We start from the raw sequence: 15,173 nt of genomic DNA, 5'->3' as shown, positions 1-15,173 counted from the left end.
CACCTTTCTTTGCAAGGACACTCAAAAGCCTGCCATCCATGGATTCTGTCAGTGCTTTGATCTGTTAACGATCAACATTGCGTGCAGCAGCAACCACAGCCTCCCAGACACTGTTCAGAGAGGTGTACTGTTTTCCCTCCTTGTAAATCTCACATTTGATGAGGGACCACAGGTTCTCTATGGGGTTCAGATTAGGTGAACAAGGAGGCCATGTCATTAGTTTTTCTTCTTTTAGACCCTTTCTTGCCAGCCACGCTGTGGAGTACTTGGATGCGTGTGATGGAGCGTTGTCCTGCATGAAAATCATGTTTTTCTTGAAGGATGTGGACTTCTTCCTGTACCACTGCTTGAAGAAGGTGTCTTCCAGAAACTGGCAGTAGGACTGGGAGTTGAGCTTGAGTCCATCCTCAACCCGAAAAGGCCCCACAAGCTCATCTTTGATGATACCAGCCCATACCAGTACCCCACCTCCACCTTGCTGGCGTCTGAGGCGGACTGGAGCTCTCTGCCCTTTACCGATCCAGCCACGGGCCCATCCATCTGGCCCATCAAGACTCACTCTCATTTCATCAGTCCATAAAACCTTAGAAAAATCCGTCTTGAGATTTTTCTTGGCCCAGTCTTGACGTTTCAGCTTGTGTGTCTTGTTCAGTGGTGGTCGTTTTTCAGCCTTTCTTACCTTGGCCATGTCTCTGAGTATTGCACACCTTGTGCTTTTGGGCACTCCAGTGATGTTGCAGCTCTGAAATATGGCAAAACTGGTGGCAAGTGGCATCTTGGCAGCTGTACGCTTGACTTTTCTCAGTTCACGGGCAGTTATTTTGCGCCTTGGTTTTTCTACACGCTTCTTGCGACCCTGTTGACTATTTTGAATGTAACGCTTGATTGTTCGATGATCACGCTTCAGAAGCTTGGCAATTTTAAGAGTGCTGCATCCCTCTGCAAGATATCTCACTATTTTTGACTTTTCAGAGCCTGTCAAGTCCCTCTTCTGACCCATTTTGCCAAAGGAAAGGAAGTTGCCTAATAATTATGCACACCTGATATAGGGTGTTGATGTCATTAGACCACACCCCTTCTCATTACAGAGATGCACATCACCTGATATGCTTAATTGGTAGTAGGCTTTCGAGCCTATACAGCTTGGAGTAAGACAACATGCATAAAGAGGATGATGTGGTCAAAATACTCATTTGCCTAATAATTCTGCACTCCCTGTATGTTGCACCTCACCTCCTGATACTATTGTACCGAAGCATTGTTCAAACCATTGTTAGGAATTAATTTATAATATGAATTTAGCGTTTACCAAATTGTTCTGATTAGTTATCTGACTCCATTAACCAAACACAACCGACATGCACCCAACAATTTATGCGCTTGTTTCTTGATGAAAAAGATGAACAGGAAAGCTGACATTTCCACACGGGGGCAGATTTCAGTTCATTAGCAATTTAACTAAGTGTACTCCATCGAAAACGGCCGAATTAGTGAGGTTGGAGTCTCTGGGAAGCCTTCTTCTGAAGTCCTCTTGCTTTTTTTCTCCTTGGCCCACGTCTCCCTGCAAGATGGTGTGCCGGCTCCTCCCATGGGCGTGCCAAAGAAGCCCAAAGTGGGGCTTCTCAAAACAACGCCGAGCGTTTCTACGTCATCAGGGTCTTGTTTTCAAAACAACACCTGCCGTCCTCTGTCAGAGTCCTGTTATCAAAATTCCCTAGTCAAAATATTCTGCATTTGAAACAGCGTGACCTGTCATTGAACTGAACTCCAGTCAGTGAATATCTTGCATTAAACTCTATCAATGTAACTTGTATTCAATCGTATAAAATCCTTTATAGTCAAATGTATAAAATCCTTCAGTGAGATTAAGAGATACCTAAAAAAGTTTAGTTCACTTATTTTGGGGATTGCGTTCGGGTGGAGACTGATATATTAGCTCTTATCATAACATTAGTTCGTCAATCAAGCAAAATCAATGTCATTGAACTCAATAAATGTAACTTGTATTCATTCAATCTTATAAAATCCTTTATAGTCAAATGTATAAAATCCTTCAGTGAGATTAAGAGATACCTAAAAAATGTTTAGTTCACTTATTTTGGGGATTGCGTTCAGGTGGAGACTGATATATTAGCTCTTATCATAACATTAGTTCGTCAATCAAGCAAAATCATTGTCATTGAACTCAGTAAATGTAACTTGTATTCAATCGTATAAAATCCTTTATAGTCAAATGTATAAAATCCTTCAGTGAGATTAAGAGATACCTAAAAAAGTTTAGTTCACTTATTTTGGGGATTGCGTTCAGATGGAGACTGATATATGAGCTCTTATCATAACACAAGTTCGTCAATCAAGCAAAATCATTGTCATTGAACTCAAATGTCACTTGTATTCAATCGTATAAAATCCTTTATAGTCAAATGTATTAAATCCTTCAGTGAGATTAAGAGACACCTAAAAATGTTTAGTTCACTTATTTTGGGGATTGCGTTCAGATGGAGACTGATATATGAGCTCTTATCATAACACAAGTTCGTCAATCAAGCAAAATCATTGTCATTGAACTCAAATGTCACTTGTATTCAATCGTATTAAATCCTTTATGGTCAAATGTATAAAATCCTTTAAGCTGTAGACTACAAACTCAAAGAACGAAAACAAAAACGATACAATCATTGAACGGGAAAGTTTCTGTAAGACCTTCAAGCAAATAATCATCATAGCTTCCTCTCACCAAGTATACATCGGCCTCCAGACCGATGCTAGCAAACATATAGATTTCCCATCCCCACATTCAGCCATGTTTGCCTTTGTTCACTCGCGCGTCACAGAAAACATCGTTTTATTAACTTGACCAGACCGAGCCGGACTGACGCACTCGGCAAAACCAGGTCAAGTGAGCATTTCGGTGGACAGAGCATGAGCATGAACGATTCTACGGGCCTCCGATGTTTGCACATATTGATGTTTGGCAGGAGGCCTATAATCCGGGGTGTGTTCATTTGTTCTGTTTGTGCGTGTATGTGTGAGAGTACCGTATTTCCCGCACTATAAGGCGCACCGGGTTATAGGGCGCACCCCCAAAAATAGTTTTTGGTCCTATATTTTCCATACATAAGGCGCACCGGATGATAAGGCGCTACAATGGGAACGTCGACAAAACAGTCAGATAGTTCAGTCCAACTTATTACCCCCTTAACATTCCCAAAGCTTGCAAATGCGGTGTCCGTACGATGTCACTCAAATGCATCGTTCCAAATATCATTCGGAAGGTTAAAGTCTTGGGATTCAAGAAATGCCAACCATTCCTTAGTTTCTATTTTCTTTTTCGCTCGCAACTTTACTGTGCATATGACAATAAACACTTGGAATTGAGTTTAATTTAAAAAAAGACCCATCACAGAAACATCGATATCACTCTGAAACAAGATACTGGGAAAATATATAGCAGGAGTAGCTCACCGAAGTCGTTGTGTTCAATAATAATGTGCAACCATGGTCCTCTTATATCCGTGAGTGTAGTAAATCCAGGAGAATAAAATATTTACAAATACAGAATAGTAAAACATGCTTTCTCTATGCCGTAGACAACCAACCAAACTTGCTAATCACATTCATCTTTTTCGGCCAATTGCAGGCTTTGTTTTGCCCCTTTAGCCTATGCGAGCCCGTAAATGATAAAAAGGATCCGCCCCCTTTACCTCCGAATAACTTTAGCCAACAGTGATCGATTCAACTGATGATTGACACATCTTTTTCGGCCAATTGCAGGCTTTGTTTTGCCCCTTTAGCCTATGCGAGCCTGTAAATGATAAAAAGGATCCGCCCCCTTGACCTCCGAATAACTTTAGCCAATAGTGATTGATTCAAATAATGATTGACACATTGGTTAGCCAATGAAACGCCGGTAAATAAATCCCAGCATACACCGCGGACTACTTCACGTTCGGGGGAAAATCGAGTCGGTGGTTGTTGCATTAGTTGCAAGACATTGCGACACACCATTGATCCATATATAAGGCGCACTGTATGATAAGGCGCATGGTCAGCTTTTGAAAAAAAAAAAAAGACTTTTAGGTGCGCCTTATAGTGCGGAAAATACGGTATATTGACATTCTTGTGCATGGCATAGAACACCATCCAGGAATTTGAGAGCCTGGCCTGGAAACGTCTCTAATACAGCTCTCGGCTTTTGTCCCACGAGGAGGGCTATGGGCTCTAATCCACAGGCTGTCTTTAAGTTCTGTCCCCGACTATCCCGTCTCTCTCTTTGGATTGTTCATCTGCGATGCCATCGTTGGCTTAATCGCCGCCCAGAGGAAAAGTCAAAGAGCAGATGGACAGTAGAGGGATCAGGGAAGTGGAGCAGAGTGTTAGGCCCCACTGGTGCAAGTAGCCAAATGTGCCAGGCATCCAAGGAGCAGATTCATAGACCACAGTGTCACAGGACAGGATTTATTGAAATAAGGAAATTGTTCCCTCTAAGCTGCGTGTGTGCGCAATTGCTTTTCCGCTTACAAGAAAATCTAGCCAGCTCACAAAAATCAGGGCTCGAAATTGCTAATTAAGAAGTGAATTAAGTCAAAGTTACAGTGCATGAAGGTAAAAATACACGGGTTCCCCTGACGCTGTGTTCTAAATGCGGTATTTTGAAGTCAATGTCAAAGTAGAACAATGTTGAGTAAAGTCAGTAGAGTTTTTCGAGAACCGGCTTCTTCGGCTCGGTTCACTAAAAAGAACCGGCTCTTTCAAGTCCTAAACGGCTCTTCAGGTTGCTTCTTTAATCCCTAAACCACCAAATATGATGTAAAATTGTGCACAAAATGACTTAAAGGAAGGGGGGGACATAGAACAAAAAGAAAAAAATACCAAAATGACCGTGTCGAGCGAGGATAGTTGGAGGAAAGCTGGTCGATAGCCGGGACAGGGGAGCAAGGGACGTAACGAGTCCAGAAAAGAGGTCGGCAACAGGTATCAGGCAGGGAAACAGGGCAAAACGGGTCGATGGCTGGAACGGAGGAGCAAAAGCATAAACGGGTCCAGAAAAAAGTCGGCAACAGGTATCAGGCAGGAAACAGGGCAAAACAGATCGATGGCCTGGACGGAGAAGCAAAAGCAGAAACGGGTCCAGAAAAAGGTCGGCAACAGGTATCAGGCAGGAAAACAAGGAAAAATGGGTCGATAGCCGGGACGGAGGAGCAAAACAGAAACGGGTCCAGAAAATGATCGGCAACAGGTATCAGGCAGGAAAACAGGGCAAAACGGGTCGATGGCCGGGACGGAGGAGCAAAAGCATAAACGGGTCCAGAAAAAAGTCGGCAACAGGTATCAGGCAGAAAACAGGGCAAAACGGTCGATGGCCAGGACAGGGGAGCAAAACAGAAACGGGTCCAGAAAATGGTCGGCAACAGGTATCAGGCAGGAAAACAGGGCAAAATGGGTCGATAGCCGGGACGGAGGAGCAAAACAGAAACGGGTCCAGAAAATGATCGGCAACAGGAATCAGGCAGGAAAACAGGGCAAAACGGGTCGATGGCCGGGACGGGGGAGCAAAACAGAAACAGGTCCAGAAAAGAGATCGGCAACAGGTATCAGGCAGGAAACAGGGCAAAACAGGTCGATGGCCGGGACGGAGGAGCAAAAGCATAAACGGGTCCAGAAAAAAGTCGGCAACAGGTATCAGGCAGGAAAACAGGGCAAAACGGGTCGATGGCCGGGACGGAGGAGCAAAAGCATAAACGGGTCCAGAAAAAAGTCGGCAACAGGTATCAGGCAGGAAAACAGGGCAAAACGGGTCGATGGCCGGGACGGAGGAGCAAAAGCATAAACGGGTCCAGAAAAAAGTCGGCAACAGGTATCAGGCAGGAAAACAGGGCAAAACGGGTCGATGGCCGGGACGGAGAAGCAAAAGCATAAACGGGTCCAGAAAAAAGTCGGCAACCCGCCAAAAAGCCAAATGTTTTTCCGTACTTAGCAACGATCACGGCCACACTTTTCCGCAACCAGTATAAACTTCTGTAAATAAAACGTATGAAATATCAGGAAAGACACCTTAGCTCGGTTATGAATTCCAAAATGAGTTTGCAGCTAGCATGTCAGCTCTCCGCACTCAAAGATGGGCCCCCGGAGAGGCAGTGATTGACATCTTTGAGGCGGCAGACGTCAGAGCGAAGACAAGCTTCATCAGCGATGCGGCGAGGAGGCGTGAGGCCGGGGAATCGCTAATAACCGCTCGCGTGGCGTAATGAGCCTTTTGCGGGCGTAGGGTCGTGCAGGTGCTGTCAGCAAAACACGGTGATGCGACAGCTGATGCTGCCAGAGAGGAATCGATTCGTGATTATTTTAACACATTCGGTGCCATAACCTATAAATACCTTGTCAGAAGCATTGTCCCTGAGTGCCAAAACGTACAAAATAGAGGTAGACCCAATATCCACACCGGGAATTTGAAGAATATCGGTATCGGCTTGTTTTTTCATTCGACCGTCTATTTAAATACCGTTTTTTCCGCACTATAAGGCGCACCTAAAAGCCTTTCTTTTTTTCAAAAGCTGACCATGCGCCTTATAATACAGTGCGCCTTATTTATGGATCAATATTAAGTCGCAAAGTCTTGCAACTAAAGCAAGCAGCCGCCAACTAGATTTTCCCCCGAAGGCGAAGTCGTCCGCGGTGTATGCTGGGATTTATATACCGGCGTTTCATTTCCTAACCAATGTGTCAATCATCATTTGAATCAGTCACTATTGGCTAAAGTTATTCGGAGTTAAAGGGGGCGGATCCTTTTTATCATTTACAGGCTGGCATAGGCTTAAACTGCAAAACAAAGCCTGCAATTGGCCGAAAAAGATGTGTCAATCATCAGTTGAATCGATCACTATTGGCTAAAGTTATTCGGAGGTCAAGGGGCGGATCCTTTTTATCATTTACAGGCTGGCATTGGCTTAAATGGCAAAACAAAGCCTGCAATTGGCCGAAAAAGATGAATGCGTATAGCACGTGGCTGGCGGCATACAGAAAGCATTTTTTTACTATTTTGTATTTGTAAATATTGCATTCTCCTGGATTCACTAAACTCACGGATATAAGGGGACCACGGCTGCACATTATTATGAACACAACGACTTCGGTGAGCTACTCTGGCTATGTATATTATCCCTGTATCTTGTTTCAGACTGAACTCGATGCTTCTGTGATAAGCGGTGCAGATAATGGATGGAATGGAGTGTGGAGAAAATAGAAACTAAGGAATGGTTGGCATTTCTTGAATCCCAAGACTTTAACTTTCCAACTGATGGAACGATGCATTTGAGTGACATGGTACGGACACCGCATCCGCACGTGTTCTCGACTTGTATTTGCTTCTTTGCAAGCTTTGGGAATGTTAAGGGGGTAATAAGTTGGACTGAACTATCTGACTGTTTTGTCCACGTTCCCATTGTAGCGCCTTATAATCCGGTGCGTCTTATGTATGTCAGAAATAGGACCAAAAACTATTTTTCCGGGGTGCGCCCTATAACCCGGTGCGCCTTATAGTGCGGAAAATACGGTACATGTAAAACTGGGTAAGAGGAGCATAAGAGGTTATTTTTGAAGCCAGGCCACCCTCTCACTCGTTGCTATCCCCCAACTTCCTACTCCGCTCTAACCACCCAGCGCCTTCTGATTGGAGGAGCGACTGGTGGGGGCGGAGCTACTGAAACAAAAGCTTTCCCGACGACACGCACTACAGACCAAAATCAGGCTGCTGATGATATTGAGATTTCTAAAAGTACGTTTCTAGGTAGAAAACTGTAGTTTACTTGTTTTGGGGAAGCACATTCAGATTAGCTCTTATCATAACATGTATTCGTCGTTCTGGCTCTCAAACAGGAGTGCCCACCCTTTTCAATTCGCCTGCTCCGTCTAAATCACAGGTGTGAAACAGGCGGCCCGCGGGCCAGATCGGGCCCACCAATGGTTTAAATCCGGCCCGCAAGACAACAGTGAGAGAAGCGCAAGAGGAAAATGAGCTGTAGTTTTAAATATTTCCACCGGATGTCACCAAAGCCAGTTACCACTTGCAAAACAATTGTGGTAGTATTTCTCTATTTCTCTCTGACTCACTTCTTTTTTATTTATTTCTCCCTATTTTTCTTTCTCCTGTTCACTCTCTCTTGCTCTCTTTTCTCTATTTCTCTCTCCCTCTCTAACTCTTTCTTTTTCTCTGTCTCTGGTTCTATTCTCTCTCTCTAATTTACACTTTAATTCTCTTTATTTCTATTTTTCTCTTTCTTTGTCACCCTCTTTCTTTACCTTTTTCCACCTCTCTCTCTATCTCTCTCTCTCCTCACTTTGTCTCTTTTTCTCCTGCTGACTTTTTCTTTCTGTCGTTTCACTTCTCTTATTCTTTTTATCTTTCTCTTTTTTCACTTTCTTTTTCTCTCTCTATTCATTACCCCTTCTTCTCCATTCATATCTCTATTCTGCTCTCTCTTTTTCTTTCACTGTTACGCTGTCTCCCTTGTTTTCCCTATCTGTGTATCGCTCTCTCTTACCCTCCCTCTCTTTCTCTGTCTTTTTCTCCCTCTCTCTCTTAAACTTACTAGTCCGGCCCCCGTGGGATTTTTTTATAGCATTTGTGGCCCCCAGCTAAAACCAGTTTGACACCCCTGGTCTAAATGTCCATGCACTTTTTGTTTTAAGTTAATTTAAGTCATGTCGGATGCGTTGACATTTTTATTTAGTTATTGTTAAACAAATCAGGGATCTCTTTAGGTTTTAATCTTCTTTTATACGAGTTGCTGCTAAGCCTAATCTTATTTTTTCCACTGTTAGTTTTTGGTTTAAGAGAAAGATTAGTCAGGTTAGGGTTAAAAATCTTATTTACCGTATTTTCCGCACTATAAGGCGCACCGTGTTATAAGGCGGACCTTCAATGAATGATATATTTTAAAACTTTTTCCATACATAAGGCGCACCGCATTATAAGGCGCTATAAGTGCATGCTGGTTTAAGATCAGGTAATTGTGCAATTTTGTAAGTGTAATCCTGTGCAGTCCTTTGAGACATTTTTGTGATTAAGGGCGTCATAAATACATTTGACTTAACTTGACTTGGCTACAGTAGAGGATGTAGTTACGTTATGCAACCATTAGATGGTGCCGCGCTAAAGGGAATGTCAACAAAACAGTCAGATAGGTCAGTCAAACTTTATTAATAGATAACCAACAAGCTTTCCACAATCTTCATTCACTCCCAAAATGAATAAACAGCCGTTTTATTATTTTCTCTGAGGTAAAGCATTTTCGTGACACATCTTTGAACAACAGCAAGGATTTACTATGAATAGAATAGAATATACCTTCATTTTCTTCATGTTGAGGTTTTTGAGTTTTTCCTTGCCCTCACGTTGGTTCCAGATCAGGGGATGGTGTCATAATAGTCTGAAAAATAGACTGTGTAATAACCTGTGCAGCCCTTTAAGACTCTTTCCTCTTCTCTTTCTTTCTCTTTATCACTGTCTTTATCTCTTGATTTCTTTTTTGATCTCATTCCTCTTCTTTATCTCTTTCTTTATCTGTTTTCTTTAGGTATTTCTGTGTTTTTTTAATTTCTTTGTTTTTGTCTTTTTCTTTATTTCTTTCTCTCTGTTTATTTCTTTATCTCTGTTTGTCTCTGTTTTTTTCTTTCTCTCTCTGTTTCTTTCTTTCTTTGATTATGGCCGGCTGTCTTTCTTTCTTTCTTTTTTCTTTAATTCTTTCTTTTTTCAATTCTTTCTTCAATCATGGCTGGCTGTCTTTCTTTCTTTCTTTCTTTTTTCTTTCTTTCTTTAATTATGGCTGGCTGTCTTTTTTTCTTTCTTTCTTTCTTTCTTTCTTTCTTTCTTTCTTTCATGTTGTGAGTCATAATTTTATTCATATTTAGTTTCTTTTGTCTTGTATTAGCATATTTGGTATTGTGATTAAGGGTGTCACAAATAAAAATGACTTGACTTGATTGTCATTGTTACAAAATGGGTTGAACATATCGTGACAACGAAATTAGACGTGGCACTCCAGTTTCACATTTAAGAGTGAGGATAAAAAAAAACAAAGAAGATAAAGGTTATAATTGACACAATATTTACACAAGAAAGTGTAAATATAGCCGTATTTTGAGGCATTTGGATAGACTAGGTGACTCCAGAACTTGCAAGGGCTTACTTTCATTTTGTGAGTAGATGTTGATGTTTAGCTTGCTTTTGGTATTTGTTTTGGTTTCTTCTTCCTGCTTCTGTTCTCATTTCCCTTGGTTTGATTGGAGTCTCAGCCAGCGGTTATTTTCCAGCTTATTTTTCGACAACCTACTCTGGTTCTTCCCTTGTCTGGCCTTGAGCTTTTGAGACCCTTTGTCGAAAACTGATGAATGTTAATTAACTTTTGCAAGAGTGAAAAAAATATGGCTATACAGTGGAACCTCGGTTCTCGACCGTAATCCGTTCCAGAACCCTGTTCGAAAACCGATTTGTTCCATCACCGAAATCATTTTTCCCCATTAAAAATCATGTCAATCCTTTTAATCCGTTCCAACACCCTGAATGTTTACCATGAATGTAAACATGAAGCTAACCCAGGCTAATCGTTCGTTCGCGTTATCGTAATCTTCAGTACGAAAGATTACGCTAACGTGAACGTGTAAAAATAAATTAAAAAGGATAAAGAAAATAATTATGCATAGGATTTCTTACCTTTGTGGTGGTCAGCAGAAGGCGCAGGCAAGATCAGACACTCGCACACCTCCTTCATATTTCTTTCTGAAATGCAATAGTTGTACGCACTACTCTTCTTTTTTTCACCTGTAGCAACTTTGCAACTCCGATTTTTTGACCGAACAAGCGAACTAAGAATTTCTCGAAATTTTTGGTCGGACTCCGATTTGTCCGAACTGAGAGGCGTTCGAAAACCAGGGTTCCACTGTATATTGTTGAAACATCTCTGTGATCTCATTTTTTTGACTCAGCCTAACCGAATCTGCTAAATTGTAAACTCGACTTTTGTGTTTATTCATTTTTTCTGTTTTCGCAGGATCCTTCTGTGCAGAAAGTGGGCGGAGCCAGAAAAAAGACGGTGTCGTTTAGCAGCATGCCTTCAGAGAAGAAGGTAATTTTTTTTGTTTTAACGCTCTGAACAACGAAAAAACACGGGTGAAGTAATGCTGCTAATCTCGAAACTTTAACAAAAGCTAATTTAAAAAAAGGTTTTTGAATTGTGTGGTTAGGAATAAGTTGGAACACAATGGAGATTCGATGATATTGAACAATGGTTTTCAAGTGGTCTGATTTCAGAACCCAATGATTCCATTCTAATTACAAGACGTGACCGAAATCAAGAAAAAAATTCCCACTTCTCCAATTTGTTAAACGAAAATAATCTGCAGTGTAAACATAATCCAGTAGAATATATTCACGTTTTCTTTTTAAAGAGAAAAGACCAGCAAAACGTTTTCAAGTACAGACTCTGCCCTACTTATAAATGCGATCGTTCGTAAGTTAAATTTGTTGGTAGGTTGCTTCAGTGTTATATTTTGTACGTTTATGGTTTATATAAGTATCTATCTATCTATCTATCTATCTATCTATCTATCTATCTATCTATCTATCTATCTATCTATCTATCTATCTATCTATCTATCTATCTATAAATATGTTTAAGGCTTATATACCTAACCTGTATTGTTTTGAACTAAAAATTAAACATTTCATAAAATGATATGCTCTATAAAGATAAAAAAAAAGTTGAGTTTAACTTACTTTTGGAAGATGCGCCTCAACAGTTAGGCGCCTTCCTCCTCGGTGGTAAAAAGTGGCTGAAAAAAAAGCATTCCAACCGTTTTCTCAACCGCATCAAGCTTTCTTATTCCACTTTCTTTAAAAAGAAACGTCTCGCCTCTTTCTTTACACTTTACACCAAGCATATTGAATGGATGCACGAGACATTAAACACAAACAATGTTAGTGAAAATAAAGTTCTTTGCGCGCTAGAGATACAGTATAGAATGTTTACACACTAACTAGGAAGAAGAAGCAGATTTCTTCTTCGGCGTGGATGCTGGGTGACATCTCACAGCGCCCCACGCCTTTAGGCCTTGTTGGATTTTAACATTAAAAATGAACCGTTTACCAAATTTTTCAAATGAATTATCTGACTCCATTAACTAAACACAACCTACATTCTCCTGACAAAGTGCGCTCATTTCTTGATGGGAAAATATGGACACAATGAGTGAACTCCATCGAATTAGCCGAATTAGTCTCTCGATCTTCTTTTTTTTCTTCGACCCACGTCACTCCCGCAAGCTGGTGTGCCGGCTCCTCCCATGGGGGTGCTAATGAAAGCCCCCACGTGGGGTCCACCCCCTCGCCTCGATGTCTGGAGAAACTCAAAACAACATTGAGCGTTTATCAAAGCAATGCTTGACATTGAAAACATTCCGCATTTGGAACGGTGTGACCTGAAGCCCACTCAGTGAAAATCTTCATTGCACTCGATAAATATAATTTGTATTTAATCGTATAAAATCCTTTATCGTAAAATGTATAAAATCCTTCAGCCCGAACTAGCCAAACTTGACCGATTAACTTGCGACCCAAAAGTGATCTACCAGTTGAGAGACACGGATATAGAAACTCACCGAGCTAAAATCAGTTTGACACTGCTGCTGTACACAATTCTGTATACCGTAAATTCCGGACTATAGAGCGCACCTGATTATAAGCCACACCCACTACATTTTAAGAGGAAAACCGATTTTGTACATACACAAGCCGCACCTGTATATAAGCCGCATGCTCCCACATTTAAACATGTAACACCAACACAAAATTAACCCAAACCCAACGTCGAGTCCCGCGATTGAAACTAAATGTCCTTCATTAAAGTCCACAGTCCAAAAATCACAGCCGGCAAAATGAAAGGAAAATGATACCGGTACTTAAGATTTGATGCAGACCTGCAGAGTCCGGGTCCCGTTGAAAGCAATCCAAGGAAAAAGGTGTATATTTCCAAAGGTAAGGGTGGGAAAAATATATCAGATGAACACATTTACTCACGCAACTCCTTTTTCTTTAACCAACTTTTTACCCCCTCTTCTTTCCTTGTCTGTCCCTCACCTTTAGCGGTCCCCACTTAAACTCGGCACCCCGCGTTTGTTCCGCCCCTCCTTTTTTGTTCACCCGTGCAAAACATATCAGAATAAGTGTCTAAAATAAATACATTATAAAAATATACAGTTGCAAATACATATTATACACATATTTACAAAGAAAGAGGGTACACCGAGAGAGTTTTCAAAGCTTTAATAATAATAATATAGCTTTGACAGGGCAGTTAATGGTAGCAACACGCCAGCGCCGTTAGCGGTCGTTAGAAATATTACATAAATTGGCCGCATCACTGAATAAGCCGCAGGGTTGAAAGTTAAGGGAAAAAGTAGCGGTTTATAGTCCGGAATTTACGGTAATTTCTTGTTACCGTACCTGGTCCAATTTTCCTTTCAGGTCAACAGTGCGGCCGACTGCCTGGCCTTCATGCAGGGCGGGTGCGAACTGAAGAAGGTGCGCCCCAACTCCAGGATCTACTGTCGCTTCTACACCCTGGACGCAGACTTGAGCTGTTTGCACTGGGAGCCTTCCAAGAAGGACAGCGATCGGGCCCGCCTGGACGTTTCCAGCATCCGAGAAGTCCGGACCGGCAAGAGCACCGAGACCTTCCTGCATAACGGGCCCATCTCAGAACAACTGGCTGAGGAAGCTGCCTTCTCTATCATACATGGAGAGGAATACCAGGTAAGACTTGACTAGGGGAGTGTTAGCTTGGAGGTCTGGAGCATAATATATCATCAAAACTTTAGTAACGTGAGATGAAAATTGAACGTTTTTCTATAACTAAAGAACATCTGGTGAATCCTGTGGAGGAAATGAGAGAATGGTCAATTTAGCAGACCATCCCCTGATCTAAAACCTACATGAGGGCAAGGAAAAACTCAAAACCTCAGTCAAGGCAAATGAGTTTCCTCCGCAGGGTGGCTGGGTTCTCCCTTAGAGATAAGGTGAGAAGCTCAGTCATCCGGGAGGGACTCGGTGTAGAGCCACTGCTCCTCCGCGTAGAGAGGAGCCAGTTGAGGTGGCTCGGGCATCTAATAAGGATGCCTCCTGGACGCCTCCCTCGGGAGGTGTTCCGGGCATGTCCCACCGGCAGGAGGCTCCGGGGGCGACTATGTCTCTCGGCTGGCTTCGGAGCGCCTCGGGGTCCCGTCGGATGAGCTAGAGGAGGTGGCTGGGGATAGGGACGTCTGGGCTTCCCTTTTAACGCTGCTGCCCCAGCGACCCGACCTCAGATAAGCGGAAGACAATGGATGGATGGATGGTGAACAATCCATTATCTGCACCGCTAATTCCTCAGTAGGGTAGCGGGGGTGCTGGAGCCCATCCCAGCTGTCTTCGGGCAGTGGGCAGGGGACACCCTGAACTGGTTGCCAGCCAGGGCACACAGAGACAGACTATTCACTCACTCATTCACACCTAGGGACAATTTGGACCGGCCAATTCACCTGACATGCATGTTTTTAGAATGTGGAAGAAAACCAGAGTGCCTGGAGGAAACCCACGCAAGCACAGGAAGAACATGCAAACTCCACACAGGAGCTTCGATTCATGACCTCCGAACTGTGCCGCACACGCGCTAACCACTGCGCTGCTGTGCTGCCCCCATACCAATGTCTATTTTTATCAAATAAATCATAGGTGTAAAAATTTACTCAAGATCTAAAAATCATGTCTTCATGAATGCCAAGCAAAATTAAAAAATGTACATTGCAGATATAAATACTCCAATACATAAATACAAAGTACTTCATTCACACCGGAGGAATTGAGAAATTGGCTTCGAAAGTCTTTAAAGCCTCATAGTGTAATTTTTGAACACTAGGTGGCACAGTTGTCAAACGAGAATGAAAACCAGAGCCACACGAAGCAGCATAACGTCAGACAAACATGGCGGCGACTTAAGTAGGGCGTGTAAAAGAAATTCCAATTTCTCTACCTAGTCTTTGGCAACATCAAGTTGACATATTTCCACCTGCTGCTTGTTTTCCTCCTGCGCTTCTCTGAGTGTTTTCTCGCGGGCCGGATTCAATCCCTTAGTGGGCCTGAT

The 15,173-nt window shown here is 42.4% G+C and overlaps 1 protein-coding gene across 1 annotated transcript in view; it reads left to right on the top strand.

Moving 5' to 3' along the window:
- The window catches only part of plcl1 (phospholipase C like 1), a 113,401-nt gene that overhangs the window by 75,439 nt on the left and 22,789 nt on the right, over window positions 1-15,173 (top strand). Inside the window, exons 2-3 of the mRNA XM_088352749.1 lie at window positions 11,049-11,123; window positions 13,520-13,807. Coding sequence (XP_088208875.1) covers window positions 11,049-11,123; window positions 13,520-13,807 — 363 coding nt within the window. The remainder of the gene's footprint in view (window positions 1-11,048; window positions 11,124-13,519; window positions 13,808-15,173) is intronic.

The sequence above is a fragment of the Urocampus carinirostris genome, chromosome 14 (genome assembly GCF_059441175.1).
Source record: "Urocampus carinirostris isolate Australia breed hairy pipefish chromosome 14, RoL_Ucar_1.0, whole genome shotgun sequence".
Taxonomy (NCBI): Eukaryota; Metazoa; Chordata; class Actinopteri; order Syngnathiformes; family Syngnathidae; genus Urocampus; species Urocampus carinirostris.
The sequence above is the reverse complement of the archived record's forward strand: the minus strand, read 5'-3'. Positions and strand labels throughout refer to the sequence as shown.